This window comes from Lates calcarifer, linkage group LG9, assembly GCF_001640805.2.
Source record: "Lates calcarifer isolate ASB-BC8 linkage group LG9, TLL_Latcal_v3, whole genome shotgun sequence".
NCBI lineage: Eukaryota > Metazoa > Chordata > Actinopteri > Centropomidae > Lates > Lates calcarifer.
In genome coordinates this window covers 18,691,604-18,719,454 of record NC_066841.1, presented here as the reverse complement: position 1 = coordinate 18,719,454, position 27,851 = coordinate 18,691,604, and the positions used below count along the sequence as shown (strand labels likewise).

At 39.8% G+C, this 27,851-nt stretch overlaps 5 protein-coding genes and 1 long non-coding RNA gene across 7 annotated transcripts in view; 4 read left to right on the top strand and 2 right to left on the bottom strand.

Annotated features, from left to right (window-relative positions):
- The window catches only part of LOC108873800 (3-hydroxy-3-methylglutaryl-coenzyme A reductase), a 336,264-nt gene that overhangs the window by 95,153 nt on the left and 213,260 nt on the right, over window positions 1-27,851 (top strand). The gene's annotated exons all lie outside the window — the stretch shown is intronic.
- Window positions 7,367-10,837, top strand: LOC108873765 (proteinase-activated receptor 1). The gene is made up of 2 exons (XM_018662085.2): window positions 7,367-7,576; window positions 8,474-10,837. The coding sequence occupies exons 1-2, from the start codon at window positions 7,504-7,506 to the stop codon at window positions 9,721-9,723; spliced, it is 1,323 nt and encodes a 440-aa protein (XP_018517601.1). The 5' UTR covers window positions 7,367-7,503; the 3' UTR covers window positions 9,724-10,837.
- The window catches only part of LOC127142818 (uncharacterized), a 25,156-nt gene continuing 7,425 nt past the window's right edge, over window positions 10,121-27,851 (bottom strand). The window contains exon 2 of the long non-coding RNA XR_007813890.1: window positions 10,121-11,105. This is a non-coding gene — a long non-coding RNA (uncharacterized LOC127142818). The remainder of the gene's footprint in view (window positions 11,106-27,851) is intronic.
- On the top strand, window positions 11,743-13,856 carry f2rl1.1 (coagulation factor II (thrombin) receptor-like 1, tandem duplicate 1). The gene is made up of 2 exons (XM_018662097.2): window positions 11,743-12,008; window positions 12,406-13,856. Exons 1-2 carry the CDS (start codon window positions 11,936-11,938, stop codon window positions 13,461-13,463), a joined length of 1,131 nt encoding a protein of 376 aa, XP_018517613.1. The 5' UTR covers window positions 11,743-11,935; the 3' UTR covers window positions 13,464-13,856.
- On the top strand, window positions 15,278-17,655 carry LOC108873762 (proteinase-activated receptor 2). Its single transcript, XM_018662069.2, has 2 exons — window positions 15,278-15,459; window positions 15,879-17,655. The coding sequence occupies exons 1-2, from the start codon at window positions 15,393-15,395 to the stop codon at window positions 16,967-16,969; spliced, it is 1,158 nt and encodes a 385-aa protein (XP_018517585.1). The 5' UTR covers window positions 15,278-15,392; the 3' UTR covers window positions 16,970-17,655.
- On the bottom strand, window positions 20,596-22,222 carry LOC108873757 (cholesterol 25-hydroxylase-like protein 2). Its single transcript, XM_018662054.2, has one exon. It carries the CDS (start codon window positions 22,017-22,019, stop codon window positions 21,120-21,122), a length of 900 nt encoding a protein of 299 aa, XP_018517570.1. The 5' UTR covers window positions 22,020-22,222; the 3' UTR covers window positions 20,596-21,119.

Below are 27,851 nucleotides of genomic sequence, written 5' to 3'. Positions count from 1 at the left end.
ATTTTTATTTGCTTACTCCAATGAATGTTTTATTTTTTTTGAGCATCCAGCTGATCACAGATGTGACCTCTGTCTTATTTTCATCTTTCAGTTGCTGTCATTCCCAGCATCTGTTTGACCTCAGATTCACCACATCCACTTCCTGCTTGTGACATCACCACTGACACGTAGCTAAAACTTCATGGATGACTCAAAACTGGTGCATGTGCTCTGCACTGCCGTTGAGTTTACCATCATCACAGGCAAAATATAAATATGTTGTTTTCATATCTGACAGGAGGCTATGAGGTTATGTTTACTGTCAGATATTAAAATTGTCAAAGACTCATCCTGCATGGGTCACATATGCAACATAAATAAACTGTGACAAATTAAAAACACTAACTTTGCCAATACCTTTTTGTAAAGTATTTAATGTAACATTAGTTCGTGAATGTATGCAACAACCATAAACAGGAACAACACTCATTATTTCTGTGAAGTACATCACACATCTATTTCAGGCCTTTTAGATAAGAAGCATGATGCAGCTCCTTCCCCTGTGTTTAACCCTCTCAAAGAACAACATGCATCTAAAGCTAACATCTGTTTCCTGTATTATAGAGTCACACTTCATATCACAGGATAGTCACAGAGGATTCTTCTGAGGTGACTACAAAGACTGAGATAACTGGTAATAACTGGTATTCCCGATTTGCCTTTGCCCTTATGTGTCCATTAAAAATTAAATCTGAAAAAGATGTTAGATTCACACACAGACTCTGAGTCTTTGGCCCATTCGAGGTGAATGTGTCTATTCATTAAATCTCACATAAACTTTTTGGTTTACTTAGAAAACTCCAAAAATGATGCGTTTTACTGGGCTTGTCCTTTTTGTGAAAAGTATGCAGGATATTAACTGGGAATGTTTGAAAGAAAAACCTCATTAACCCACAAGAGTGGGATATTCATCTTTATTATGGATTTGTTTAATGCCATTGATTTTGCAAGTTTTATGAGTGTAAAAGTCTGAATGCCTTGTTCTGTTGTTCAGTGCTCCGAAGAATAGGTTGCCACTCTCTGGGGTGTTTAAACTGGTATGTGGAGGAAATGATATAAGCATCTATACATTTCCACAAGGGGTCATTACTGGTAGCCACAGATGGCTCAGATAAGTAGGCAATTTGAATGATTTACTGTCTGTGGTATAAACATCATTAAACCACGAGATGACACTGGGAAAGATTTGAATATATAGTTAGTATATTATGCATTAAAGGAGGTTAAAGCTGCATTTTGCATTAACACAAATCAAATGACTGTGTACTGTGAGAAGTGTGAGTCACAGTGACAAGCTCACAATTACCCTAAGCCCCATGAAGAATTTTAGCATTTTTCAGTCTATTGTTGCCCACTAGTGGCCAAAAATCAGTTCATGTATATTTGAAAAGAATGAACAAGCATCATAACTTGAAAAGTTATAAAAGTTAATGAAAAATATTTCTGATGCTTTTCATTATGACACTGCAATAAAAGATAATTAAATCAGTTTTTTTAAAGTTCAGAAACATGCTGTGTCTCACTAGCTTGATCTTATCCGTGTCCCTACCCATTAACCATTATAGTGTTTCTTGGCTGAGCGGCATCTGTTCTGCTTTTTTCGTGTTACACAACCCTTCTGTACAAAGACATAAAGGACAAAGTCACTGTAACAGATGCCATGTAAATGTCCCAACCCTACTACTGCACTGTCATTCAAGTCTGATTCATTGTATAGCTGTACAGAGGAAGACTGTCAGAATGAAAGGAAAAGTGTTACAAGTTGCAGAGTAACTTGTCATAACTGGGTTGTGTCACTGCCATTTTGCAGTTATTTGAGGTGTGTGTGCCAATTTTGGTTAGGGCTGCCACTGAATTTAAACTAGGGTGTGCCAGGTATGCAAAAAAATAAAAAATGAATCAAGATAATAAATCAAAAGATTTCTTCTCTCTCTGATAATAGTTTTCACTGAGGACTGAAGTCAATGTCATTTCCTTGAACTTCAACAGCTCTGGCATGAAGTAGGTTAATACATATTCATGATGGAATGTCATAATAGGAAATGAATCATCTTCAATACAACCTTGAAGCAGCACAAAGGGCGTGACTTGACAGTGACTCTACAGAAAAGAATGGTGCTGTGTTTTTCCTATCTACAGTGGAAAAAAGTCAATTCACTCAATTTACCTATGAGTATAATTTGAATGCTGTACCTTTATTTCAGTGTCTTGACTTAGCTCAAGGTTTAGACAAAAGAGGGGAAAACACACACACACACACACACACACACACAAAACCTAATACAGTCAGACAGCCAACAGTATCGGTGTCACCTCCTGAAAAGGAAAAAATCCTGGAGAACAAAGACAGGACAACTAAAAATAATTAGGCCAAGCAGAGTGGAGGGGGTGGTCACAACAGCGTTATATTGAATGCTTTCCAGGTTTCCGTTACATTTGATCTGCTTAAACAACCCAGTGATGTAAATATCATGTAAATAGTCATGCACCAATTTTCAGATTTTAAACAGAAATAACACACCAAAACAGACCGACTTTGCTTTGTTATGTTAAGTTTATTTAAGGGTGACTTGTTTGGGACTAAAAACATGAGGTTAAGGCCTAGATGTTGTCTTGTTTGGTCTATTACTCAGGATTTCATTTCAAGACTAGAGACTTACTAATGACTTGTAAAACAATGACTTCTTACTAACGCTTCTCTAAAATGACCAAAGAGGCAAAGTGAATACCAACACTGGTCCTTCAGTATATATAAAGCTTGACCTTTCACCCTGCTAAAGACTTTGCTTCTCACAGCGGTCTTACACAAGAGTGTACTTATGAGGAAAAGCAGAGGTTTTAGGTTTGCTCATGTAAATAGTATGTGGGCACCCATTGTGTACCCATGGGTAGCTTGCATGTTACATGGCCTACCACATATAACCAGAGGAGGGATATTTCAAATAGTGCCATGTGACTGATTTGCTCCATCCATCTTACCAATGCCACTTCCAAAGATGTAACTGTCTTACTCTTTATCAAAATAGCCTCCTTTTTCCCAGAAATCACACTCTGCTATCATTAACATCATAATGACGTTAATGATAGCCCCACCACCCCACCACCCCCTCTTACGTGTACTGTTTGTCCTGGTTCATTCTCTCTCTCTGTTCGTGTGTATGTATGCGTGTGTATGTGTGTGTACGTCCTGCTGGCTGTGGCTTCCTGGTTTCTGCTCCCACCAATTCTCCTGTAAACCTGCTGCTCATCACCTCATTAACACCACCAGTGTACTGCAGCATTTAAGCCTGGTTCCTCCCTCCACACTTTGCCGGTTTGTTCAGTTAACTCCAGTGGTAACGCTTTGGTCAGACTCTCAGTTTTTTGTTTTTGCCTATTTTGTATAGATTCTGTCCACGAGCCATCTCTGTTCTTCATGGCTGCCTTTTGGATTGTTCTTGCTACCATCACTGAGCCTCCCGGGCAACTCTGCCTGGCCTAACCTGGCCTTTAGTCAGCTCCCTTGCAACACACTCTCCCTCTACCTCCCTCATCAGACTAAAAACATTGGGTTCCAGTAAAACTTGCTTTACATCTCACTCTATGCTCTGCTTTTGAAGTGAATTAGTATAAGTTTTACTTGTAATAGTATATATTTACAGTTGTGTTGCAACACTTAACAAAATGATTTGAATAATTCTCACCAACTCCAGACAAGGTCACATTAAACGTGTTTGACAACAGGTTTTCTTCACTGCTCCATTTCCCTCTCTGGTCTAAATACTTCTGAGAGAGCTGCCAGTCTCCTTTTCAGTATACTTTCATAAAAACACCAGTTTTCTATGTACAGGCTTCACATTATGTTCTGGTGACAGATGTCGTTCTGGCTCATGAACATAAAAGCTTTATATACTACAAGGTTTACACAGTTGATATGGTAAGTTATTTTTTAAAGCTATTCATCAGGAGTCCTTCCTCTGTCTGATGGACCAAAATACATGAAGTTCCTCTTTCAGTAATATATTTATTCTGTCTCATACACACTGATACATCTTATATCTAAGTGCTTTTTGGTTTTCATAGTTCTGAATCACACCAGATGGTGTGTAGGAGGCTGGTCAGTCCACCTCTCTCTTTCTCTCTATGTGCATAACTCCACACGCAGACTGACGACACTAGTGCCTTTATTTTTCTAAAGAATGAACAAAAAGAAAGGAGACAGGACGTTATGTTATTAATCTGTTAGCTTATGTCGACCAGACGTTTAGGGGCCCAGCTGAGACAGTGTGTACACAGGACAATTCTAACTGAGAATACAGCATAAATCCCTTTGTGATACTCTCATAGTTCACCTCTGTTCCTTTTCTCAAGGTCTGTTGTGACTGATGCCCAGAGAGTGATAAAATGTACTGAAGTGGCCACATAAAACAGGAATTCAGCTACACTGGCCTGGAGCGGTGCCAGTAACTTCACACTGGAGCTACTCTCCCACAGTCTATATCCTGCCTCCATTTAAGAGCAGGAATGAGCTTATGTTAGCTTAGGAACGCCCAAGCACAGTAGGCTGCAAGAGCAACATGACCCCGACAGTGTCCAGCTGCACTTTCCTTCATAACAAAATTAGTGGTAATGAACTGCAATTCCCCTCAGCTCTGTGAAGCTTTATAGCATCTCTCTGATTGTTGTTTTGGTTTTATGGTCTACAGTTTTGCCATTTTGGTTCACTCTCAATGCTCTTATAGTGTAGTTTTGTTTTGTTTTTTTTTTAAATCAAAAATGATAAACCCACTGTTCACCTCCTGCCCAGCAACAAATATCTGACAAGTTAGTCACCAGCTAGTGAAAACAGTGGATCATTTAGCAAACAGAGACCAAAGCAGGTGGCCAGAAACACAATTAAAAATAAATGTTCAACCTGATCTCACAGAAACCACAGCCTCTTAACACTTCACTAATGCACTGAATCTGTTAAAATTATGTACTGGCACCACAGAAACAATGCCAATGGAAAGTCCTTTAGGATCCTTTGTTGTGGTATGTTCAACAAAATGTTTCAACAAAATTCATATTGGGTGGAAACCTGGCTGTTTTGGGTCAAATTTAAAACACTATCTGTTTGGATCTTAACGTCTGGATCAGTCTAATGTAACAACACTACCCCACCACCCCTCAGAGCACTAGCTAGATCGCTGACTAGCTGATAAACAATAATATTAACTGTGACAATCAGCAGGCCTACAGCCTTGAGTTTCTCCTGGTTGTTTGACAACCTCCTGATAACAACCGGACTCCGGGAATAGTTCATTTGTGAGCTTTAGAGGTGTGGGTGGTTGGATTTTGTTTCCTTTGCACAGAGCCAGGCTAGCTGTTTCCCCTATTTCCAGTCTTCGTGCTGAGATAAGCTAACCATCTCCTGCCCCCAACCTCAAATTTAATGCACAAATATAAGAGTGGTATCAATCGTCTCATTTAACTCTTAGCAAGAAAGTGCTTAAATGTATTTCCCAAAATGTCAAACTATTCCTTTAAGAAAGCAGAAAAGGCAGAAAAGGCTGCCCTATGGACCTGTGAGCATAAAAGAATCTAAAACAGCTCTAAAACAGTAAGAAACAGATCATTATGACAAATAATCCCAGGAGGAAGTGGTCTTAGTCTGGCTGTCTGCGAGCTCAGATACTGAGTCCCAGTGGATATGAAGCTCAGGATGAATGAGTCAGACAGCTCCCACCCCATCCTGGCCCCATCATCTGCCTCCCTCACTGTCAGAAACTCTCTGTATCTAAAATAAGAAAATATCCAGCTCATTTCTCTTCTCAAACACACTTTCACTGGCCAACATTTTTTTGTTTTTCAGTTACTGTACTCTGTCCTCATTTCAGTGCTTAATAACTACAGACCTCCCCAAAGTAGACACATGAAGGCAAATGTTCCCATTTAATCTTGATCATTACCAGGCAGTTGGAACAGTCTTGCCATATGCAAAACTACAAATAAGCACCATGTGACCTCTGGGAAAGAAAAAGCCATTTAAATGGGAACAAATAGTTTACATAGGCAAGTAAACAAAGTACAGGTCATTTTACTGCCCTTTCACTAAGCATCTGATATGGTCATGTTTGTGAATGCTCCAAACAACGGAAGCAGTTAAACATCTCGAAAGGATATTAGGTCATGTCAAAAGTAATGTTGTGAACACTATGTTCCTGAAAATTTGTTGATGGAAAGTTACCAAAAAACAGCAAAAAAACAAAAACAAAAACAAAAAAACACATACATTACATTACTTCAAATGACTGAATGTATTAAATGAAATAAACACGTGTTGACAAGTCGAGTTTTAACACAAAACAAGTCAAAAAGAAATTAGCACAGTCATGCTTTTTCCCTAAAAAGAAATATTTCTGAGGACAGACATGTTCTATCTCCTGAAAGTGCTGATGAATTATTCCATGCTATTGTTTTCTTCACTATTAGATTATTTCAATTCATTAAACTCTTCCCTAAGTGAAGGGTTTGTGTTATATCTGTCTGTAGATGGTTCAAAAGGCCACAGCCTGTATTCGAACAAAGGCAAAGCACAGGGACCACATTACTCCAGAGTTGGCCTCTGTTCATTGGCTGCCAGTGCAGTCTAGATCTCAACATAAAATTTTTGTTATTGCCTTTAAGGCACTATTCAGGTGAAGCTCCTGGGTATATGTTTTACCCTTTGTGTCCATTTGGTAACTTAATATATTCTTTACTATATTGGACATTATTGGCCTTAAAGGGAAGGAAGACCAAGACTCTTCTTTTGTTGCCTGTAAACTTTGAAAATTTTACTCCTTACTGTGAGATCACCAAATTCACTGAATGATTGTATGAAAAGGCTGAATGAGGTCACCGCTGGCAGTCATGTTGCTATGACAGCCATGTTTCCTTGACACTATATTCCTCAACTTTGAGAACAAATAATCCTACATTAGGTAGCTATCCTTGACGTAATTTATAGAATAAGTCACATTTGCTTTCAACTCTATTAACCATCAGCCTGGCATGTGCTCGCTGTTGGGTCTGCTAATCAGTTACAAGTTCATACTTACCGTTGTAGGATTGTTATTTTACTGTGTGCAACCACATGGTTATCAAACAAATCGAAAGAAAACTCCACTTTTTCCAAGGAAATGTTCCCTCATCTTAAAAACATGTTGTGTTTAGGTTCATTTAGTGCTGACACATAGACTGTTGAATTGGATCTACCTACTGCTGTTCTGTGACGGGAAGGTGACATCAGACGACAGGAATGTGTCTGTGCGTGCAGACCGCTGCTGTTGATTGGTTGCAGGGGGGTTTTCGGACCGGGCGGACTTTGGGCGGAAACCAAACAGGCGCTGGTGGGGTGGTGATGATCAGCAGCAAAAAGAGCCTGGGAAAGCCACGAGACGCACGGAGAGCGTGTACACGGATTAACCACACTTAACGTTTATTTCATTTTTCGGCAGCAACATGTCTTCGGTGCTCCTAAAAACTTTGCTGATGGTTCTGGTGGTGACTGCTGCCTCGGCTGCAGTCAATAACGGTAAGAAGACTTGAGTCACTTTCCAGTGACTTTAAAAGAACCTGGATGCCTCATACAAACAACACATTAAAGTATCCTGTTTAAACAGTGATCCTACTTCAAATATGTAACATTGAACATTAATAAATTCTGCTATAAAATGTATGACGTGATTAACTATAAATGAGTTGAAATTTGATATCACTGTAAATTAAATAGAATCTTTGGGTTTTGGACTTTGATGACGTCCCTAGTGTATCAGCAGATTAAATGAAAATAACAGTTTATAGAGCGACTGTTTTCACTATCAGTTGATTTGCTGATTTCATTTTTAATTCATTTATGAAATGTCCAACATCCAAACCCCAAAGATACAGTTTTCAACATTAAACAGAGAAAAGCAGCTGGGCACAGAGAGTATTTGTCCTTTTTTCATAATTGTTTTTATTGTTTTCCAATTGATCTGCTAATTGATTCAGGTTAAGAAAACAGTTTTGTAATTGACTGTTCTTTTCATTATATTCTGAATTAATGATTTGACCTATAACCTGTCATGAAATGGTAAAGACTGCCCTTCATCATTTTTCATCGCCCACAGTGAGTTATTCGAGTTGCTTGATTTGTCTGATATTAGGATTAGATAATCAGTTTGCTATAATAAGACAAAAAAAAAAAAAAAAACTAAACAAAAAAGCAGAAAATAGAAAATTATCAGCACTTTTGTTCCAAAAAAACTCAGTTGATAGACTCAGAATCAATTGTTGCCCATTGCTTTTCTGTTGATCAAGTAATAAACTAATAATTTCAGCTTGATAAAATAAATCCTGATATGAATAAAAATACCTGTTAATACCTTGATTAAACAATCTGTCACTCTAGTGTTTTGAAATCCTGACTCTTCTCTTTGTCTCTCTCCAGGCACCGCGATAGGGCGGACTTTTTTTATTTTTAACTCCGTAGTCACCAGTGAACCAATACCCTTGGATTATTTGTCTGAGTTTGTCAGATTGGAGAATTGTACAAGTGGTCGGGTGCATAATGTAACCCGTAATATAACCATCACCAACAGGCTGACGATCTCAGAGGAAGCGCTGCTGTTTCTCACAGGCTCTGTGTCCACCATCCTCATACCTTCTTTCTACACGCTGGTCTGCGTCATGAGCTTGCCAGTCAACATCTTTGCAGTGGTGGCCTTCACTCGGGGGATCAGGCCCAAGAAACCGGCAGCGATCTATATGTTGAATCTGGCCTGTGCCGATCTGCTCTTTGCTATGCTGCTACCCTTCAAGATCTTCTATCACTTTGGTGGCAACAACTGGACATTCGGCCCGCTCATGTGCCGGGTGGTCACTGCAGCGTTTTACTGGAACATGTATTGCTCTGTTCTGCTCATAGCTTGCATCAGTGTGGACCGTCTTCTTGCTGTAGTCTATCCTATTGACTCCCTGTCTTGGAGGAGGCCACGGAACTCAATCATGGCCTGCGTAGCCATGTGGATATTATCCCTTGCTGGCTCAGTGCCCCTCGTCATCTCCAACCAGACTGTTGAAGTAAGTCAGTTGAACATCACCACTTGCCATGATGTCCAGACTGAGCATGCAATGTTGCACCTCAAGATCTACTTTATCATACTGTGCTGCACCCTCTTCTTCCTGCCACTGCTCGTCACAGTGGCGTCCTACACTCGGGTGATCTGGTCACTGAGCCGGGTTCCAAGCGGGGTCATAGGACGTTCCCACAGAAGAACAAGAGCACTGGTGATGGCTTTAACAGTGCTGGTGATATTTGTGCTGTGTTTCATGCCCACAAACTGTCTACTGCTAGCACACTACCTGCAATTAGGTGAAGGTGTTAAGATCCACGAGACCCCTGATGGCTCCTACGCAGCATACCTAGTGTTTATGTGTTTGGGAAGTCTGAACTGCCTCCTGGATCCCCTGGTCTACTACTTTGGATCATCCCAGTGCCAGAGACAACTATCCAGAGCGTTGAGGTGTCAGAAGATTCCAGCGGGCATCAGTCATACATCATCTGATTCATACAGATCTAGCAGCAGAGCAATTCTGAGATCCAACTGTACAGAAAGCTCCAAAATACACACTTCAGTAACCAAAATGGACTCTCACCAAGCAAATCTCAACAGCCAGTACAAGAAACTACTGGTCTGATAGACTGTCGCATCTGGGAAGATTGGACTGCATGACTTAACCAACACTTACCTGTGATTTCAAAGCTTATGAAACAGTAAACATTTCTTTATTGTAAGGTTCAAGTAACAGCAAATAGAGCACAAAGCTAATATAAAGGGTTCAGCTACTTGAGTTATGTTTCCTTCATGATTAGAAGGAAGGAAGTTGAGATTACGTAAGAACATGCTTTCTAAAACAGTTCAGCTGAACTTTTAATACTATGAAATGCTTTTATTTTTGCACTGTATGGGTAAGAGTTTATGAGTTTATAACCTAGATCTGTAGGTATTACATGTAATGGAACTAAAGCTCTTGCTATTTTTTCAGTTTTTTTTTTTTTTTCTGTTTTCTCTGTGTAAATTTGCTGAAAAGCTAGTTTCAATATTTGTTACTTATGTTTTATGTTTTACTTTGTACATTTAAAACAAAAACAAAAAAACAAACCAAAAAAATAACAAACAAAAAACACATGTACAACGCTTTTTTAAAAATCTCCAAATAAATATGTTTGGGGGTGTTTTAGAGACAACCAAGAAACAACAGTTAAGCACTCAGTGAATAACCCACTTTGGCATGGTTAGTTTCATGCTGCCTCCTGCTGGTGGGAAATATGCAGTATGTATCTTGTTAAAGTTGTAATTTTACACCACTATACTCCAACAGATGGCGCCACATTATTGTAAAAATGTAATTGGAAATATTGAATGTGTGAACTCTCTCACACACTTGATGTTGTGAGTAGGAGAGAGTAATGTGTTATTTTGTAAATGCTGGAGAGGCCCCAGTTCCTACTTCTTTACAAGAAGTTTCAGTATAGATTACTCATCCAGTAATTTCTCTTATTGGAGTTTTATAACAGCTCTTTCATAAGAAGTTTAACTTAGAGTTACACCTTTCTGGGGTCTAATTGACTACAAACTTTTAAGTCAAATCTGTGTGTGAGACAACATACATACAGTACTGTACACTTCACAATAGAAATATTCATGCACAGCCTATATAGCATGTAAAACATATATCTTTATTACGTTAAATAATTCTGTATTTGACCATTAGATTCCATCAAATAAAGGCCAGTTTGTGGAAAAGTGAATAGTTACTACTTCTGTACATTTCAACATGGTGGGTTTTCAGAAGGATAAAAGCAGAGGTCTTTTATTAATTTTATTTATTATTTGTTTCTTTATTAGAGAGAAGACATGAATAATCAGGAGATTTTGTTTTTCATTTTTGAAAACGAGCCATGAGATGCAAGTCATTTTTTTAATGTATTTGTTTTTGCCACGATCAGTTTTTGCCATCTGTGAAAACAAGTGATTTTTTCAAAAGAATCTGCTAACAGGTGGGGTTTCTTGTTTCACCTGCCTGCCATGAGAGACGTGTGAAAAAAAGGGATTTTTCAGTGTTCGTTTTAGTAATACTCATTTGGGCCACAAGAGGCTGAACTACACCAATAGTACTCCGGTCTGGATGGGACTACAAACAATCCTGTTTCTGTTTTCACATATCAAACCAAGCTTAGAAAAGAGAGACTGGGGAAAAAAAAGATGATAAAGAAGATGAAAAATAAATGATCAGGGCCAAAAATGCCTTCCGGGTTTCCACACATATTCCATATCATACACACTCACACTTTGAACACACGTTTGTAGGTGTTGAGTAGCGTCTGTTCTATATTCTCCATAAAATCAGGAGATGCCACTTTGATCAGATCGATGCTGTGCTCTGTAGGTTACATTTTTTGTCACTGAATTTTCTTTTTTTTTTTTACTTGAGGCTGAGATGTTCACAGTTTCGCACCAAAGCCTCGGTCTGTTAAAAAAAAAATCACACCAGTAGTCATGTACTGTCATAGTAACGATGTCCTCTGATGAGATACAAATATGAGATATTATCAGGTACCATCTGATACAGGTGTACACATATCATGATGTCATATCCGGGCTTGAAGAGTCATCTTTCTCCGCCACCGAGTGCAGATAAAAAAAAAATACCTCAGAACAAAATGTCGGCGGGAGGAAGAAGCACTCCCACCATCGACAATTTCCTGAGGTGTGTTTTGGTGAGCAATGCGCGGTCACCTGACTGAATGACATCGCGCACGTATCAAAACCGTCTATGCTGACACCGTGTTGAGTCGCTGACGGTGGACTGCACCCGCGGACACTGTTTTAACCTTCAATTTGTAGTCATGACTTGTAGGACACGATGGCTTCAGCTGTTCCTGCTTTTATGTTGCGTGCAGACCTGCCTGTTGCAGAAAGGTAAGGTTGCCTTCTGTTCATTCCCACCGTTGTTGTTTTAAAAGACAAAATGTTCACCTCCGACAGAATTAGGATCCGAAAATGCGCGATACCAAACTACATACGTCGATTATAGGCTCTGTTTGTTTGATGTTTTGGTCCTGATGCCTCTATAGACTGGATTAATAGTGTTTGATTATAAAAGTATTAGTTTTATGTGAAATGGATCATTGTAATAGTTACGACTCAAGCTCAAAGGCCAATTTAGAGAAAGGAGGTCACAAAGCTGGCAGCTGACAGGAACTCATCCAACTCATGTTGAGTTTCAGATGTAGGCAAATTGCACTAGGCCATGTTCCTGCACATAAACCTGTTTAAACTCTTGCTTTGCATATGTTTTTGTGTTGTACCATCGCAGAAGAAAGAGGCTTTAGTGGTACGGAGACCAATGATGGGGTGTTGGTCAACTCCCGAGCCAACGCAGTCCTGAGCAGTGGCCTCACAACTGTCTTCCTCCCAATCATCTACATCATTGTGTTTGTTGTGGGGCTCCCCACCAATGCCTTGGCTCTGTGGGTATTCCTCTTCAGGTCCAAGAAGAAGCACCCGTCATCCATCTACATGGCCAACCTGGCTCTGGCTGACCTGCTCTTTGTCATCTGGGTGCCCTTAAAAATAGAGTACCACTTCAACGGCAACAACTGGACCTACGGACAGGGGTTGTGCAAAGTGCTGGTGGCGTTTTTCTATGGCAACATGTACTGCTCCATCTCCTTTATCGCCTGTATAAGTGTCCAGCGTTACTGGGCTGTGGTCCACCCGCTGTCCTGGCAGCAGAGGAGCAGCTGTCTAGCTGTTTCTGTCTGTGCTGCAGTCTGGGTGGTGGTCTGGCTTATCACCATCCCTCTCTACCTGTATGACCAAGAGGTCCACGTGAGAAACCTCAACATCCTTACCTGCCATGATGTCACCAGGCCCAGCCAGACGAAAATAGCAGCAGGCTACTTCCTGACAATGGGGACAGTGGGGTTTGTTGGTCCCACTGTCGTGTGCATCATATCCTACATCCTCATGCTCAAGGCTCTCAGGAACAGCATGGCAGATCCTGCTATTGCCAAAAAGCGACGGAAGGCTGTGGTCTTGATCGTCACCGTGTTGGTTATGTTTTTAGTGTGCTTCACCCCCAGTAACATCATGTTGCTGGTGCACTACATCCTCCTGTTGGGTGAGTCTACCAACAACTTGTATGGCTTCTACATCACCACCCTGTGCCTGGCGAGTCTTAACAGCTGCTTCGACCCTTTCATTTACTACTTCATCTCTGAGGATTTCAGGGAGCATGTGAAGAACACATTCCTCTGCAGGAGTGAGAGGACAGTGGAGAGGATGAGGATCTCCTTCAGCGCTCTGAAATACTCAAGGAAGAACAACACATATACTTCTGATTCAGACAAGACGCAGAGCACCGACTGCTAGAGAATAATTGGGGTTTAAGCTTTTTCCTGATCAGTTAAAATAAGATGGATTTCTTGTTTAACTGTATTGTGACCTTTCCTATTTAGGAAAGCCATTATGTAGTAATGACATCCTAGAAGCTTTGAGCTGTCCTGGGTAATACTTTTTTAACATTTTGTAAATAAATTTTATTTTTATATCTTTGAGAATTCAAGTTTTTTAAAATGTATTTTGTTGTATTTGATTTCATAGGGAGTGATTGTCTTTGGTACTAAAGGACAACATTTTGCATGTTGTATGATGCAGGATACAAGCTTAAGTATATTTCTTTTAAGTGTATTTTCTTTTAAGTAATAATGTTTACTTGTATAAATACATTTTAAAGTTTGCCAATAAAACTATCTGTCCAACTTACTGTATTTCCCCCGCAGTGACACCATTTGGTTTACTGACATTTTACTTCCTGGCAGGCAGGCAGGTGGAAAGGTCAACCTGACTGTTCCTTATTTTCAAAACAGGCTTATTATTTAACCTTTACTGTCAATTCAAGTTTGTGTTGGTCTTCCAAACTTTCTCTTATGTTCCAGGTCACTATCATTTGATCCTTAATAATAGACCCACAACACATTTTTTGTTCTGTCTGTGGACATTTTTCATTCTTAGCTTTTTCATACCTATAAAGAACTGGTCAGAAATGGCTCTTTCTCTAAGAGTTTTCTTGAAGTGTGTGAGTTTTGTGAAGCTAATTGCCTCAAAGTAAAAGTTCACTGCTTGTATTGAAATGACATGAGGGCACTGAAGAGATCAGTTTTGGTCTTTTTTTAACTGGAAGACTTTATTTAATCAGGTCTTGAGGCTTGACAAAACAAGTTATGAGCACTGTATAAATTAGTTTTCCTGAGTAAAAGATTTCTTAGAAAACTAAAGATTTCTTCACCGGAGAGACGTGATCACATCACTGTTACAGATACATATTGACATTGGTTATGAGCTTCAGCTTTGTTGTTTTTTTTTTTTTGTTTGTTTGTTTGTTTTTTTAACTGAGCTGATCATCTTACATGATAAAGACGGAGAGAGGGAGATCACGTTACCTTCAAACCAAACAGGGTGTGTTTTCACAGAAACTGCTGCCAAAGACAAAGAACAGTATTTGGCAAAGTTAGTAAATACCAGAGGATTTGTAGTCTAATAATGTTCATTTGTCAAATGAAATATAAACATAAACCATTTCTATTTTATGGTTTTTAAGAAATTGCTGAAATAATGAGTTGAGACAAAACAAGATATTTAGAGATGTCACCTTAGGCTTGAGGAAAAGGTGATGCAAATTCTGTCTTACTATTTTCTAATGAACAAGCAGTTACTTCATAAAATAATTTCAGGTTTATGAACATAGACCATTACTTGTGGTGTTGAGGTGAAATTTACGGCAACTGTAGGATATAAGAAGTCTATGAGGACACAAATGACCAAAAGAATTTTACTGAAGGAAATTGTGAAACAGTTCAACACATATTTCTGTCTGTTGCTGCAAGACCACAAAGGTTACGTTTCAAGAAAAAAAAAATCCGTCATGAACAGAATCAAATAAATAAATAAATGATATGTATTTTATAAATTCTAAAATATTGATTTCAAACATTTTAGTCATGATATCAAATCCTAAATCTCAAGACGACTTTATCACTACTGTCTTGAATATCACTTTATTTATTTGGGCAGTTTCTATTTCTGGAATCATTGAGTTCAGTGGAAACCTCCGGTAGGAAAAAAAACCTGCCGCAGATAAAACAGGTAGGCAGTTACTCGCCGATGACGTAACCGCACAAGCAGGTAGTCTCGAGGTGTGTCCTTCTCGGCGGTTGGAAGTGTTATCCGACATTTAAGAGGTTGTTGGGGGTAGGGTGAAGTAAAGAGAGCCAACGTAGAGACCGTCGAAGGAACACAGAGATGGCTCTAACTCGGTTATTGTCGCTTCTGCTTATTTTCTGCTACTTTTCTGCCTCAAATGCCAAAGGTAAGGCCGGAAGTTCTTTGTTTATTGTGTTAAGGGGCTCGGTTGCTTACCTACCGAGTTAATGAGACGCAATTAGTCTGATCTCAAGAGAGTACTGAATATATCACCATGAGCTGGTTATGTTTAAGTAGTTTAAGCTAAGTATTTTTGAAACGTGTGAACAGAATTGAAGCGAATTTTGACGCACTTTAAATGCTTAACCTTGGGTTGTGGTCAACTCCCAAACAGACAGGAATGTCGGGAAATGTAGGCGTATATAAATTTATTTAGAAAGATACTTAGTTTACAATTACATAATACAGAGTAAAGCAACTAATCCTCACACAGGGATCGTTTTTTTTTCAATATTACACTGACCAGTCATTTGTTCAGCCAGTTGTTTCAGCTCTAATATGTTTTTGTTTTTGATTTTTTTGTAGGTAAAAGTCGGGGGTTCTTTGGGGTTGTGGACCCTGAAAACTCAGGACGAGTAATTGTGGATCACACAACATCAGACACGCTGAAGAGTAGCCTCACCACAGTCTTTCTCCCAATCATTTACATCATCGTGTTTGCAGTGGGACTTCCAGCCAACGGCATGGCCATCTGGGTCTTCCTGTTCAGGACCAAGAAGAAGCACCCGTCATCCATCTACATGGCCAACCTGGCTCTGGCTGACCTGCTCTTTGTCATTTGGACGCCCCTAAAAATTGCCTACCACTTAAACGGCAACAACTGGACCTATGGAGAGCCGCTGTGCAAAGTCCTTGTGAGCTTCTTCTACGGGAACATGTACTGCTCCGTTCTGTTCATCACCTGCCTCAGTGTGCAGAGGTACTGGGTTGTGGCTCACCCTCTGTCCCAGCAGAGGAAGAACAACAAAGTGGCTGTTGGTGTTTGCGTAGCCATCTGGGCTTTTATCTGGCTCACCACCACCCCTCTGTACCTGTATGACCACACCGCCAAGCTCAAAGAACCCAACATAACCACCTGCCACGATGTCAACATCATACATGACCCCCAAAATCCATTCCCCTCTGTCCAGCTCCCGTACTACTACTTCATCTTCATGGCTATGGTTGTGTTCCTCGTCCCGTGTGTAGTGATCGTTGTGGCCTATATTCTGCTTCTCAGGGCTCTAGGGAACAGCATGGATGATAGTTCGGCTGCAAAGAACCGACACAGAGCTGTGGTATTGATCGTGACCGTCTTGGTGACATTTCTGGTATGTTTCATCCCCAGCAACATCATGCTGGTGGTGCATTACTCCCTCCTGAAGGATGGAGTGATCAATAATGGCTACAGCTTCTACATCTCCACATTATGCCTGGCCAGCCTCAACAGCTGCCTGGACCCATTCATCTACTACTTTGTGTCTGAGGACTTCAGAAACCATGTGAAGAACACGTTGTTGTGCAGGAGCAGCAGGACTGTGGAGAGGATGAGAGTTTCATTCAGTTCCATGAAATACTCCAGGAAGAGCAAGTCATACGTGTCAGAAAGTGGGAACACACAGAGCAGTACCTGTTAGCCAGATGAAGAAGGAGATATCATGCGACATGCTTGTGCTTGCTTGCACTCTAGTGTACCGATAAAATTGCATTGTACACACAGTGTGTCACTGGGACACACTAGATAGGCCTGTGATAATGGACATTAGGGCCATCATTTGCAACCAGGTAACCTCAAAGCATCAAATAACCAAAGATGAACTCTAAATGTGAAGATGCCAGGACTTGGATGAGAAAGCAATATGTTTTAAGTTATATACAACTTCATTATGAACTGTTGTCTGGTGTTAAAATGTGAAACAATATACATATTTTCATTTATCATATATAGAAATGGAGTTCAGTGCCTTAGTCCTCTTGGCTGCACAGATACAGATAAATGTGGTTTTTGCCAAGATTTTGACTGAGTAGTTCATTGCACTGAACATTTAAAGTTTATAATATCTGTTAAAAAAAAAAAAAAAGAGCCACATTAATCTAATGTGTACAGAGCATTAGAGCGTAATATTTATCCCTGCTTTTTGTGTTGTCTGTTCCTGCAGCAAGTTTTAATTTGTTGTTTTAAACCACTTACATGAAGAAAATTGTGTGGTATTGTTACATAGTTTCTTAAATAAATGATAAAACAACAGGAGTTGTTTCTGGAGCAGTTTCTGTGAAACTCCTTTACACTATTGCGTAACCGATTAAAGTTGTGTGCCTCTGAGTCACCGGGTCTGTTTTCATCATGCAGTTGGAGAGGGATGTAGAAGAGACTCGTCGTCATGGATCACTCTCCGAGTGTTGTAGAAATGTTAGGAATTCGTGGAATGTGTCATGGTAGATTTCAGTGTCAGAAAGTGTCCAGACCAGTTTTTTTTTTTTTTTTTTTTCAAAGAATCAAGGATGTTAATGTTCACTCAGTTGTCAATGATTGTGTTTTTTGAAGAAAGACAGAAAAAGTGTCAGTGGAGAGGGGTAAAGAATGTTTTAAGTGCGTGCTGAGGCATGTTAATGCCTCCCACTGTCCTCCCACTTCACCTGTGTGTGTGAAACGCAGATGTGAAACAGCTCATCCCTACTTATTATTTATAGATGCACCTCAGCCAGTGATCTCATATACAACATTCCTTCCCCAGAGTTGATTTGGTCTTAAATGCTGCTTTTTTCATGTTTTACATTAAACATGCAGCTCATATGATCTATGTTATATGTCTTATTTTCCGTTAAAATCTCCTACTTAATGCAACACATTTTCTTTTAAAAGACAATGTAGTGTCAGCAAAGGGTTATTTAAATGGTCCTGGTCTTTATCTCAAGATAAGGAGTAATTGAACTGAAGTGTTTCACGAAATGACCTCACCCAAAGAGTCATCACCCCTCCCCCCAGGTACACACACACACAGGCTGAATAGTGACGGCTTCCTGTATAATGACTGGTTGAGGCAGAACTGTGGGCTGTTAGAGTTAAAGGTAAATGATTGTTATGGAGTGTCGTCTTACCTTTTGTCAGCACTCTGAGAAGAATACCTTCTTTTCACATGTATGGGACCTGGCCACTCCCTGGCTGCATTTACACAGCTCCTTTCAAACATTTGTGAGTTACACCATGTGACCAGGGCAAATAGAAATGGGTAAGGAATTGTAGACTGGTTAAATTATTTTCATAAAAGTCTGAGACTTTGGTGATTTCCAAAAGTTGGGAAATCATCTTTTGCTTAAGGATTTGAGGACATCATGAATTATGTCGGGAGTGACATTTCTTGTAGCAGAGTTTATGACCATAAATCATCATGTGGGAACAAAAAGCCAATTACTTTGTACATGATGCAGGTGTACACATGTTTAATAATGCACAACACAATCAACATTTCTCTGCAACCACAGCCTTGCTATGACAGCTATGAGAGGCAGCACTGGTATGGCAAAAATGGACAGTATCCCATTATTACGGGCTGTGATGACTTCACATGTACAGATGCAGTAGCTGCACTCTAAAGAGCTCAGTGCAATGCATAATGTCAATGTCATGATATGAATGATAATTCAGTGTTTTGGGAAATATGCTTATTCTCTTTCCCGAGTTTAATGACAAGAGCACACCCATGTTTATATTTTACAACAGACATCAGTTAGCTTAGCACAAAGACTAGACACAAGGTGGACAGGAAGCCACGCTCTGTCCAAAGGTAACAAAATACACAAAAAAGCAAAGTGTAGAAATAACATGTTTATGAGGCTAAGACACTTCTGCAGTAACACATATGTAGCAACACGTGGTGATGCAATATTTAGAGTAAAGGGACTTGTAAATTGCAACAGTCCTGTAACCACAAAAGTCATATACAGTCAGGTTTAAGAATAAGAGAAGATATTAGATAACCTACTGAAAGTTTGCACTGATTGGACCTGATGCAACAGTTGCATTTTTTTTAGAACAGCAATTTAATTTACTTCTGCATAAGTGAATAGATTTCCTCTGGTGCTGGTCAATTGCAGAACAAACCACTGTTGTTGCAACCTCACTGCACACAGTTTTTAGAAACTAGTGTTTTGACAATCTTTTTATGAATTTCTAAAAAGATTTAGATAAAAAGAAATGGCTCACATTTTCACTGGTGAAAATGCACACACACATTACAGATCCATGACATCACCAGATGTGGCGATAAAGTGTGTTTATTTAATTCATGTCTCAGATCTTAGTGCTGGAATCATTCTAACAGTTATGTTTGAGGCATATGAATTCGGTGTTTCTAAAATAAGCAACGTGTTGCAACAATAAATTTCCCCAAGTACCAGGAACACGCCAAAACAGTTCTGTTTGCAGGTATTGTCACCTGGTGAGTAACAACAAAGAAACAGGAGTCACAGACAGGGACGGGCTAGAGCACCACAACAGCACCATGACTCACTGCTTTTCACTTTTGGTGTGATTAGATACTGTACAATTAGGAAAGTATGTATCTTTATTCCTCTACGGTTTAACCTGTCAAAGTAAGTGTTGTTGATGCAGTTTTTTTTGTTTGTTTTGCTTGACATGTTTGTAGCCTTGCTTCTCTAATTTGTGTTGGTTGGTAAAGTGACCTCTGCTGGTTTATTTGTTGAAGTTTAAATAAGATCATATGTCAGTAAAAACTCAAGATTCTGTAAAAACAAACATGATGATGATTCCAATTAGAATTTTATTTGAATGACCATTTATTTGAGGAAATTCTGACCCAACACAACCACACGATTTTATGTTTTTCATTACCAAAAAAAGTTAAATTGGTAGGGAAAATCTGTTGATTCACACAGGAATCATTCCAAAACGTAGCAGAGTATTTCAAAGTATCAACACCTGCTGCTGCGAATTCACAGACATTCTTAAAATACTTAGTCTGTGTGTTCACATGTGAAGACTTGCCACCGCAAAGTTATTTTCTTTTTTGGGAGTTTAATGAAAAACTCTTCCGGTAAGAGCATTTTGTCTCAAAGAGAGAGGATGATAGATTAGTATTGCGCCCACGCATCATACTGGGATGCAGCTAAAAGACTGCTATTCATGCGTGTGAGTGAGAGGGTCAGTGCTGAGGAGGGAGAGAGGGAGAATGTACGTGCTAATGTGTGTGTAATCACTCTGACAGATCACACCATCCACCGTCAGCAAATTCTCAGTGAGAGCTTCTTAGTGAACAGAACAAATCTCAAATCAGTGGTTTTATTTATTTTAACTTTTCTTTTTCAAGGAAGCTCAAAACATGTTACACATGTATGGAAACAGACCTGAGAATAACATGGGGACAGAATAACAATACATGAATACATGAACATAAATGGGAAAATCTCTATGAATAAGAGATAAATGTACATAGTACAACAGTACAGGATAATCTATACTATCATTGTACACAAAACAAACATTAAAAATCGTTCCTCTCAACAACTTACCAGAAAGGTCAAGAAATGTTAGAGTGATAATCATCTCTTAAACTGTGAAGAATATCCATGTTCTGTTAGAGAGCAGAGAGCAGAGCCAATCAATACAATAATATCAAAGAGAGAGAAAAGCAGGGAAACAGGAAAGAGAGAGACTGATCTTCAGGAGGGTAGAGAGAAAAAAACAAGCGTGTTGGAATGAGAGCAGGTACAAAAGAGGCGGATTGAGTAAAAGAGTGACAGAGTCAATGAGAGATTAATTCAAGCTCTTTAGTCTTTTCTCCCTTTCATCTCGTCTGGCTCTCCTGTGGCAGCGTGGCTGGAGGGAGTTGGCACAGTGTGGGTGCCTCCAAGCCAGTCCCAGTGAGAAAAGAATGGGGCAAAGTTAGTGCCGGGCCGCTGGTGGTGAGCATCATGCTTGGGCGTACCACCCCAGAGGCCAAAGGGCACCAGGTTATGCATGGCCCACGGGAAGTCATAGCCACAGTGGTCCTCGGTGGAAACGTAGACGTTGAAGACCATGAAGCCCCATGTTGTGAGGCAGTGGCACTGGAGGAGGATGGGGTCCACTGTAGCCCAAAATCCAACGCTGAATAACTCCCAGCCAGACAGGTACTGGGTGACCAGGCTGAAAGGCTGGTTGTACTGGTGGTGCACAGCGTGGAAGGTGCGGTACAACCAGGGAACCCGATGGTGCAACAGGTGCCAAAGGTAATACTGAAAGTCAAAGACTACCATGCAACCCAGGATGCCCAGGAAGAAGCTCCAGAGAGTGGGTGCTTCACGAGGCAGCGGGGTGGGTGGCCTCCACAGCCACTGGGCAACTGCGGCAGGGAAGATATAAAGCAGGTGGTTGTAGATAGTCACACCCAGCGTAGTCCAGATGTTAGGCCAGGTGACCGGTCTGTCAGGATGGAGCCTGTAGCGGTTGATAAAGGGCCAGGTGGGAGCCAGCAGGTCCAACACGGTGTAAAGAGCAACCAGGAAGAAGTAGGTGGTGACAGACAGGACCACAGGGAAGAGAGGGCTCCTCAGGAGGTCATGGTGGTTCTGGTGAAGGTAGTCCCACACAGGCTGCAGGACCAAGTCCTGGGACTGGCCCCCAGTCACGTTGTCCACATCCGACATCCAGGATAAAGCTTCAGTTCTGAGTAACCTGCCTGTGCTCATCACTAATGCGGTGTTTCTCTTCCAAAAGAGGGCCGATCCAAGAGGATTATTTTCTAACAAGCCCCAGGAGAGGATAAAGAGAGTCTAAATGAATGGAAAGACCCAATCAGCTTCCTCGTATAGGTTAAGCAACAGCAAATTGTCTGGTGATGTTGTGCCAAATTGGACTGGTGGACTGTCTTAGCCTCTTATGTATATTCAAGCCCCACCTCCACCACCCCCCACCCCCCTGCATTTTAAAAGAAGGCGCTCTGTAAAGGCTCTTTTTCATGGGCACAAGGACTGCAGCCAGGACTCAGGAGCCGGGCCACAACAGCTCTCATTTTTGACCCAAATCATGGAGCGAGAGCTTCCGTTTACTTGTGAATTTGACTTTGTCACAAAATACAAGGGATGGTGTCTTGTAGTTGTTTACATTAACAGAATAAACATTAAGTATACCACAGCAAGTTATATATTCCCTTCCTACATGTTAGCTAATAGCCTGTAAATACTTCTGCCTCTTCCACTCTCAGATTATCAGATCCATACAAAACACACACACACACACACACATTCATACAAACTCAAAATGAGCCCAGAAGAGTAATTAATCATACACAAGCTGTCAAATGAGACATGAATTCAAAAGCACTTCCTTTCTGATGCTGGATTGTTATTGGCTTATTGCTCAGTTTGAGTTTGAGTTTAGAGAAAAGATTTCATTTTTTGAAAACTGAACTGGAACAGCTCTTGTTTCCATGGTGTGACACAGTCATTCTGTAGAGAGCGGGGGATTTAATAATATCATGTGATGCTGTGCGCTTTATAAGATGTTAACTAATGTTTTCCTGCTCTTAATATCTTTCATTAAATCGTCAAAAGTAACAACAGTAGGTAATGTCTTTACCTTCAGGCAGAGCCAGGATTCCCTCTGTTCCCCCCAGCATTTATGCTAAGCTAACCAGCCGCTGGCTCTCGACTGGACAGACATGGCAGTGGTATCATAAGTGTATTTCCCAAAATGCCAAATCATTCCTTTAAGGCTCATATTGCACTGGTACCAAAGTCTGGCCATATTAATGATATATAGATAGAATACCAACAATGCAAATATGACACATGGAATCAATAAAGAGTAGTGGATCTATAGGCTAATATGCAAAATGCAACAATTACAAATAGATGCTTAAGTTGGTGGTCAGCACAGTTATGAATGGTACCATCCATCCTCACCTCACTCACCTCACTGGTGGTTATTTTCACCAAAGTATCGAGCCAAACAATAATACAAAAATCATTTCACAAGGTGCATTTAGAGGCTGTTCTGGTGCAAAAAAAGGTAATAATAAATATAATTTTACGATAGCTTAACATAACGTCCAGTCATAAATCATCTCATGACGGTTTATGTCATAAATCGTCTCATGACGGTTTATGACTGGACTACAAAAGGGTGATAAAAGAACTGTAAAGTGCAGGGCTGACAACATTAAAGGTAGAGCATTAGAGAAAACATCCCGTCTCTGATAGGACAGCATAAAGCGCACAGCATGCTCACTGAACTGAGAATCATCACCACACTTTCTGATACCTGTGATCAGCCAAAAGAGGGCAATAAAACTCAAGTCTTCACCAAAGATGCCCTGCAGTAAAATAATTAATGAAGAGACCACTGTCGAAACAGCAGTGTTCAAATTGGGGCTGAGCTACCAAACATTTAGAGAGTAAAGCCCAATGCCAAAAGCTATCTTTGTTTCAGAAAGTAACTATGTTTGTCAGAGCCAGTCATTGAGGTACAGACAGTGAGAAATCCTCCAGCGGCTATTTACACTTGTTCTGACAGAGTGAGCACAGCTATCCTAACACCTCACACCAGGGCCTGCCCCTGATGAAAAGCTTCACTTTACTTCAACTTGCCCATATTTATCATTCCTAACCATTGTCCCCTGAATAAATGGTTTAGAACACACTGTAGTTTAGTTGCACTACTGCTCTGGAAAGAGTAGTTTGACAAAGAATAAATAAAAAGTAACTCAAGATCCACTTACTAGATTTATTTTTGAGCTTTTACCACATCTTGTGATTGTGTGTTGTATAAGCCATTTATTAATGATCTATTTACTGCTTAGATAGGGAGGCATTGTTGGGGTTAAATAAAGTGTTGCCAAAGCTTTTGCACAAACTGCAGGATCTCAAACAGAATTCACTCTGAATGACATTTTGACTAGACTTGATTGATTCCAGTTTCACTGAATGCGCACAAAGGAAGGTTTCTGAGAAAAAGTTTTGCCCTGAATATTCCCTGTCTTTAAGATGATATGTGAACAGGACAAGACAGCAACACAGGGAGAGAGAGAGAGCACATAACCCAGAGAAAAGGAAGATTAGTATCAATGTAAGTGTAAGGACTGTATGTTGAGCAGGAGAGTTTAGATCAAGCCCAATACAACAGCACAGGGTTTCCATTACCTGCATTCATGCTCAGCTGTTATATCTATATGACAAAAAAGGTCAGTTTCAAATAATAGTCATTGTCAGACAAGGAATAGAGGATGGTCCTTCAGTTGCTTTCGGCAAGCTGATGAAGGAATGTCACTTTAAATTAAAGATTATCAAAAGCAGTCGGTCACTGCCCTACTCTGATATTCAGACTGAATAGCCATTTCACCACCAAATTTCCTGACAGCATTTGAGTTGTGGGCCGAGGCACATAAGTGTGATATTAGACTACCTCAGCCTGGACCTCCTGAGTGTATTCCTCTCGCTGCGTCAAGGCTGCTTCAGGGTTTGTGACAGCCCGTGTTAACAGCACTCAAGGTATGGAGAGAACACACCTTCAGGAGCCAGGAGTCATGTCAGGGCTCATCTACAGTTGCTGATCTCATCCACTCCAACAGTCTCTGCAAGAGTGGAAGACTGGTGAGCCTGGTGCAGAGCAAAAATCGAAGAATTCATAGTCAGTGGTGAGATGGATCTGCAGGCTTGATCCACAGACCAATGAGACAAAGAAAAACAAGATTCTACAGTAGAGCTGGCGGCTCTGTGAGGCTGTTCTTTCTAAGCTAAATGTTAGTATCAGCAGGCTAACATGCTCACAGTGGCAATGCTAACATGCTGATGTTTTGCAGAGATAATGTTTTGTGTTTAGTTTAGTGAGTTAGCATGCTAACATTTGCTAATGAGCCCAACACAAAAAACAATGTCATAAGTTTTGCAGATATTTCGTCATAAACCAAAGCACTGGACAAACTGACATAAGATAGATAGATAAGATAAATGTACTTTATTGATCCCATGAGGAAATTCTTGCGTTACAGCAGCAGAGACAGCAACAACAGGTAACAACAGCAAAATGAAAAATACTAAGAATGATCTTCAACATATTTACAGGAAAATAATGTAAGTTGCAAGTTTACAATTCACAGTAACCATCTCAATGATGAATAAATATAGTCTGAGGGGGACATGAATGTCTTCAACTGTAAAGATAAGATAAGATAAGATAAGATATAAGATAAGATAAGATAAGATAAGATAAGATAAGGGATATTGATCTGGGAACAACAGGGAAATCAAAACAGCAGAAGTACAAGAATAGATCCAAAGAATAGAGGACATAAAGGATAACTCTCTCTCTCTCTCTCTCTCTCTCTCTCTCTATATATATATATATATATATATATATATATATAAAAATATAAGAGACATTTAAAAGGTTACATACAGACAGAATGCATCATGTCCTATTGTCTCTGTGCTGACCTTGAAGATACTGCAGAGGACCTGATGGCACACAAGCGAATATAAAATGATACATCATCTGTCAGGTAGGAAGGAGGCAAGGTTTTCATCACCTTAAAGACCATGAGCAGGGCATTAAAATCTCCTGTAAAAGACACGGGAACCCAGTGTAACTCATGTTGTGCGTTTACGTCACAGGGTATTCAAGTTCATCTTTAAGAGATGATGGTGAAGAGCCTTGTGGTTATTATAATATTACTGTCCTTGTATACATTCACCCCTTAAAATGGAGGGTAGGCATGTACAATTGAGATAAATGCAAAAACCACATCCAATGTTAGGTTGTAGCTTTTTTTGACCTTCAAATAAAAGACTAATCAAATTGTGGACTGGTTAAACACAATGCTTTTAATTCTGTAATAATTTGTATATCAACTATATACTTTCTGCTTCTAAATATGATGTAAGATGTACAAATCTGGTATCTTGTGCAGCTCGTGCATTGAAACCAAATCCATAGCTGATCTAAAACAACTTAGCAATTTTTGGATTCTGTTGTATCAATTTAAAAAAACATTTCAACATTTGATGTGGTGTCAGTTTGTGTCAGGGGTTTCATGGGTCACCTCTCTGCACAATATCTGTGAGGGGAAACTGTTTCATCACCTTGATAAATGGAAAGTTCTTTTCTCCGTGGCTGTAGCTGTGAGTGGAAGAAAAGTTGCAGGCACACCTGACAACTAATATCCCTCAGGTGTTGTCTTTGGGGGCTGTGGGCTGAATAGAGTGTTATTCTCCTCTGTCAGTTCTGACTCAGTGACAGAGGAGGGACAATCATCGTATGAGAGGGGCCGCAGGACACAAAATGACAAAGGATGAATGCTGCTGCTAAAAATAAACCTACGATGTGAACGTGATGATTTTGAATCACAAGGTGAAAGTGAGAGAATGGAAAAACTGATAGCAAGGAAAGCAGCACACAGCAAGTCGCTACACGCTTGACTTTTTATACCTAAATAAGGTGAAACCAATGGGTGCTCAAAAGGCAGGAACACACCAGCAAATTTTAAACCCATTTTTAATTTTTTTTTTCCATCACTTGTAAAGTATACACAATGTTAAGTAAATATGATAATGTACTTGATGTGATGGAAGTGGCCAGACTGTCTCCTTACCTGAACTACCTACCACTAATCTGCAACAGCAAACGCTTTTTGGGAGAAATGTGCTTTTCATAATGGAAACACAAAGGAGAGAAGTACATGAGCTAAAATAGAATAAGACTGATTAAAGGGGAGAGTAAGAATTACATTGCATATGCACTACATGCATGAACAAAGGTATTTAAACAGAAGGCTGTAGCAAACAGAGAAGTCTTTAGCTTTTATTTGTACCAACTGATTTGAAACAAACCTTAAGTTAAGTTTTTAGTTTCACCAGATTTATGTTTTTACTTGTGCATATTTAGTTTGCAAAGACACAGTCAAAGTTTTTGGTTTGGAGAGTTTGTAGTTCTTATTGCAGTTTTTAAAAATATCTGTAAATACGTGTGGGCAATGAAAATGCAATACTACGCACTGAAATGTAATGTAATGAATTAAAATGCTCAACAAAAAGTACCTTGAAATTTTTACAGCACAGTACTTGAGTATATGTACTCAGTTGCGTTCCACTGTATTCAAGTATAACATTTCAATGATTTCTGTCCACTCATGTAAAAAGAAATCAGAAATGGAAACCTGTAGTATCCCCTGAGAAAAATACATCACATTCGTTCCACATAATATTTTCCCTTGTGCTTTCTCTCATTAACGAATTAGCATAGCTGCAATAAATTTTCTCCCTCAGTCTAAAAGACAATATTATATCACCAGTGTATCACACTTACATTAACAATGGCAGAATGTTTTTATGGGTCATGCACTAAGATAAATGCATTTAGACACGTCTTGAATCATTAAAAACAGCCATAAAAGAGGTAGAAGAATACAAGTGAGATTTCTCTGACAGGTCTTAACCCATCCTCTCTCTGATGAAGCATTGCAGAGAGCTGGAGCGACTTCAGGGATGTATTTAGTGATGCAGACACACATGTGAAGATCCATGCAT